The sequence below is a fragment of the Eschscholzia californica genome, unplaced genomic scaffold (assembly GCF_041429995.1).
Source record: "Eschscholzia californica isolate CP2 unplaced genomic scaffold, dmEscCali1.0.p SCAF_1, whole genome shotgun sequence".
NCBI classification, from domain to species: Eukaryota; Viridiplantae; Streptophyta; class Magnoliopsida; order Ranunculales; family Papaveraceae; genus Eschscholzia; species Eschscholzia californica.
The window spans coordinates 20084823-20089521 of NW_028238198.1; the positions used below are offsets into that span (position 1 = coordinate 20084823).

General features: G+C 36.1%; 1 protein-coding gene across 2 annotated transcripts; it reads right to left on the minus strand.

Moving 5' to 3' along the window:
* Nucleotides 1–500: 500 nt before the first annotated feature.
* Nucleotides 501–4699, minus strand: LOC147564966 (uncharacterized). 2 transcript variants are annotated; one of them, XM_086651356.1, is made up of 9 exons: nucleotides 4496–4699; nucleotides 4142–4264; nucleotides 3047–3127; nucleotides 2798–2886; nucleotides 2632–2706; nucleotides 1970–2031; nucleotides 1816–1878; nucleotides 1062–1271; nucleotides 501–958 (listed from the first exon to the last, which is right to left on the minus strand). In XM_086651356.1, the coding sequence occupies exons 2-9, from the start codon at nucleotides 4262–4264 to the stop codon at nucleotides 870–872; spliced, it is 792 nt and encodes a 263-aa protein (XP_086507482.1). In that variant the 5' UTR covers nucleotides 4496–4699; the 3' UTR covers nucleotides 501–869. The 2 variants fall into 2 exon arrangements, with proteins under 2 accessions (XP_086507482.1, XP_086507483.1); XM_086651357.1 differs by having other exon boundaries at nucleotides 4396–4551.

A 4699-nucleotide genomic window follows, 5' to 3' on the forward strand; every position in this document is an offset into this window, starting at 1 on the left:
GAGAGAGAAAAGAGGAGGAAGAAAGAGATAAGAGAAAAATGGTGATGGCAGACGGAGTTAAAGAAAAAGAAAATTTCTCTTTAAAATTTATCCGGATAATTTTCTAAATTTCACATCTTCGCTTCAAAAATATTCACCACGAACTTATTTCGGTGGATCAGCGGCCTTATAAAGAATTGGCACCAGATATGAATTTGATGGGGTGCCCTGACCAGGATCAACCAAAGTCAGGCCATATTCTGAAACTCATAGGGCAAAAGAAACTTGGTCACATGTGATTATGTCTTTTTTGTATTAGGTTGTAACAATGTTGAATTGAAACATTTCCCAACTTAAGGTCAAGGCATGAAATAGTCATTGGAAGACTAGGGTTAGTCACTGACCAAGTCAAGACAATCAAAATTTATAAAATTTCCTACGGCAGCCAAGAACATAATTAAACAATTTCACATAATCATCAATTAGGGCATTTTAAGCAAAAAAAAAAAAAACTAGGATCAGAATAACAAAAGAATGTACTGCTCTATTACTCCAACAAAAAAAAAAACATATCGGCTGAATTGTACAATTTTGCCGGGTATTTAAGAAAACCATATATATATTTTTCCCCAAACAAAAACTGAAACAATTTGACCTATACTACCCTAATCTAATAATGAATAAGACAGTTTCTGCGCATGAACGATGCGGCCTTACTCAACCCTAAAAACCAACTTAAGATGCCATAGGAGATGTATAAGTTAAGTTCAATTCTTTCGTAAGAAAGATAACAAGCAAAGCAAAGCAAAGCAGAGAAGAGCAGGCATCTAAAATTTGTTTCCTCAGCCAGACTATTTTGTACCTTAAGACAACCTCCATAGAGGCAGCCCTCAAGCAGCGGCTGCTGGCTGAACCTGTGGGCCGTCTGACCTAAAGTCCCGACCACGACCACGTCCTCGTCCCCTACCACGTCCACGCCCTGCCAAACAAAGTAAATTAAGCATTATTATTTCTTAAAATTGTTGACAAGCAAAGAGAAGAATTTTATTTAAATAGTAAATCTATGGGAATAGTGAGCTCACCACGCGCTTGGGGAGGAGGTGCATCACCATAGTCATTGTATGTAACGAAATCCTGTTGCACATCTCCACCACCATATCCTCTTCCTCGTCCACGGAAATTGCGGCCCCTTCCACGGCCTCTACCTCTGCCACCAAAACCACGGCCACCATCCCAACCTCCATCACCATTAAACTCACCACCTCCATTGAAATTACCTCCATTGAAATTTCCTGCATGCAAATACATGAGGTAAGATTGGGAGACTAGAAAGAGTCCTGACGGGCACAAACATACTTAACTAGGAGAGAAATAGAGTCCAAATGATTATTTGCGGAACATTATATTACTACGAAAGAAATATTAGCATGCCATTCAGATCTATGCTACGTTTCAACAAAAAAACATCAATGGTACATAAAAAGAAGACTCCAGTTAAAAATTTATTGCTCTTGTCAGGTAGGGGGCCCAATAAAATGACTACTTTCGATGAATACTAACCGCACCAAACTTTCAACAAGCTTATAACTTACTAGTTATTGAAAGCAAGATAGTATAACATGAGGATTTCGTTTACAACAGTAGTTTGATTGGTTTTAACATACAGATTAATCAAGGAAACTTTGAGCTACTCAAAAGAGAGAAAGTTCACTGAAAGTAATTACAAAAATAGTTTCGAAGTTTCTTGTTTTGCTTATCCATCAATTGAGATGTGTACTCTTTTAATTAAGGAAATTTAATCAACGTCTGCAAATACAAAGAAGTATATAGTACTACCTCGTCCTCTGCCCCTTCCTCGACCACCACGTCCTCTACCACCTCGCATTCCAGGAGATCCCTCTGAATTTCACAAAAATACAGATGTGAAGGGACTAATACAAGTAGAAATAATGTAAGTTTGTGAAAAATCAGCCTAACACTGTCTCCTTACCTCCATCATAATCAAATTCAGTCCAGGGCTTCACTTGATCAGCTGGAATAGGTGCCTGATATCTGCATTGCCAGAAGTAAATTATCCAAAGCAATTACAAGTTACTAATTACGTCCATATTTAGATATGAACCATTGAAACTATTATTGCAACCCAAGAATCTTTAACGGTGAAAGTTCTGAAGCTAGCACACAGAAATATACTGCAAAAAAAAAAGTACAGCACTACAACTTGTACAAATTCTAAAAAATCAAATTTTAATTTCTTGATGGGGCAACGTAAGAATCTTTAACGGTGAAAGATTCTGAAGCTAGCATACAGAAATATACTGCAAAAATAAAACTACAGCTTGTACAAATTCTGAAATCAATTTTTAATTGCGTGATGGGGGAACAAGGAGTCACTTTTTTTGCTGTAACTCTAGTCCCTGCAACCTCAAACAATTTATGACATGAAGAAGCCCTTAACTAAAAAAACATGTCACTATGAACGAGTACCGAGTCATTTACCTAAGGCAATATGAAACTAAAACATTTTTCAGGGTGTTAACCTAACACCAACTCTTATCATGATCATTATTACTAACTTGATTTTCCCAATAAACTTTTACTGAAGCAAGGTGACCAGATGCACATTGAATGGAAGGTCAAATTCTTATTTACCCTGTGGAGGATGTATCCAGCTCCTTCTTGGACAATGTAATTGTGATCATTGAGACATGACGGGTAGTTTCAAGGCTGCAACAAGACAAATGTTGTTAGTCCACTATATATTTACCAATATTCAATAACACACAAGTAGTGAAGACAAATCATTTCTGATTCTTACGGAAGAAGGCCTTCTTCTAGTGGCTCCCACATATCAGTAATATCTGTAGATCCAATTTCGGTGTTCTGATGAAGATCAGCAATCCTTCTCTGAAATATAATAAACGCACCCATATATAAATATAAAGATGAGATACAGCTACTCAGATTACAATAAATTAATAAAAAAACAAAAAGAAAATGTCAAACAACCAAAAGAAAGCCTAGATTAGTAATCACTAATCATGAACATAGTTCTCTAGAAAATCACCTTAATTAATTCAGCAATCATCACAGTCTTGTTGATGGCTCTTCCCATGGCTTTAAGAACAATTTCATTTGATTCTTTCTCCTACACAGTAAGTTAGAAATTAGGCAAATTAAACAAAAAAAATGACAAAAAAACACCAAGCAGTAAAACTCAAACTAACCAACAAACAATAACCATAGGATAAAAACTTGCTTCAAGGAGGTATGTAGAATGATTTTGTGGGATCTTATTTTCTAGAAGCTTCTAAAGATTACACAGTAATGGGATGGCGGTGCAAACATAATGAACGTGTAATAAATATAGTGGCCCTGGCATCCGTAATTTTGGTCCAAGTGAAACATAAAGACAATTTATCGATAAGAAATTACTTGGTAGCAGTGTTATTGTAGTGATATTATCTGTCATGATCCAATGTATTGATATTGCTGTGACAATGGTTACTGACTATAAGTTGGTGGTGATCATGGAATTGTTCGCATAAAGGAGAGGTAGAAAACACTCGCCGTTTAATTTCTTCTATAATCCTAAACACAACTAGAAAAATTGAGAGAGATTTCGGAATTGATTATTCAATTAAACTAACCAACGGATAGCGAGTGAGTGATGGGGAAAAACTATTCCATCACTCCATAATTATCTTGCAAATTTATTGCTAGAAGATAAACTACAATATTGTGAAGAAAATAAAAGTTCGCCATTTTTTGCTATAAAAAGAATATTGGGTACAATAGCACAATATTTACTAGGAACCTTACACGATATGACCTATAACACCTTGTCAAATTATATCTCTTATTGCAATCAACTTAATCTACTCCAGAAACTCTTGGGGAAGTCTCTTCCACCATTACGACATCAGATATAAATTATAGTCCCACATGAGAAAAGGGCGATCTAGTAATCAAGAATAAGAAGTCTAGGTCTTCTTCCCTCATTGTCAATTCGTTTTGAGATCGACTACCACAAATTTAACAAAGGGTATGTGGTTTAATGTGTATCCACTTATCAATAACTCAATACACACACACACATGTATAAGTATATTAGGTCAATAAGCGTAAGAAGGCAAAATCGGAATCGGATATCGAAGCAAACCTGCAGAAGAGTAGTAGCATAAGTAATGTAATTCCTCATTCTTCCTTGAGTAGTTATTCTAATCTCATTCACATTAATTGGTGTATCAGGTCTAGGTTTCTCAACTCTCTGGTACCTGTCCATCTGAAAATCAACAAACCAAACATCAAAACCCTAACAAATATCAAGCAAAAACAATCAAAATCCGCATAAAACTTAACCAAAACAGATAAACCTTAAACCTAAAACCTGGAACGAGAACAGATCTTACGTACTTAAAGTACGGAAAACAGAGAATCAAGAAAACAGAACAGAAAGAGGCGAAAATCGGTAGAGAGAGAGAGAGTTTGAGAACTAGGGTTTTGGAAAGTGTACCTTTAAGTTGCTAAAGAGAGAAGGAGATAGCTAGGGTTTTTTTTTTCGTACGTTTCAGAATCCGATAGAAGTTTGTGGCGCCCTTTTTTGTGGATTTATAAACAAAGAGAAGGATGCGGTTAAAAACTAGGGTTCACGGTTGAACTTGCGGTCTTATCGGCTCTCCCCAAAGACCTGCCTTGTTTACTGCATATCTATAAGTTT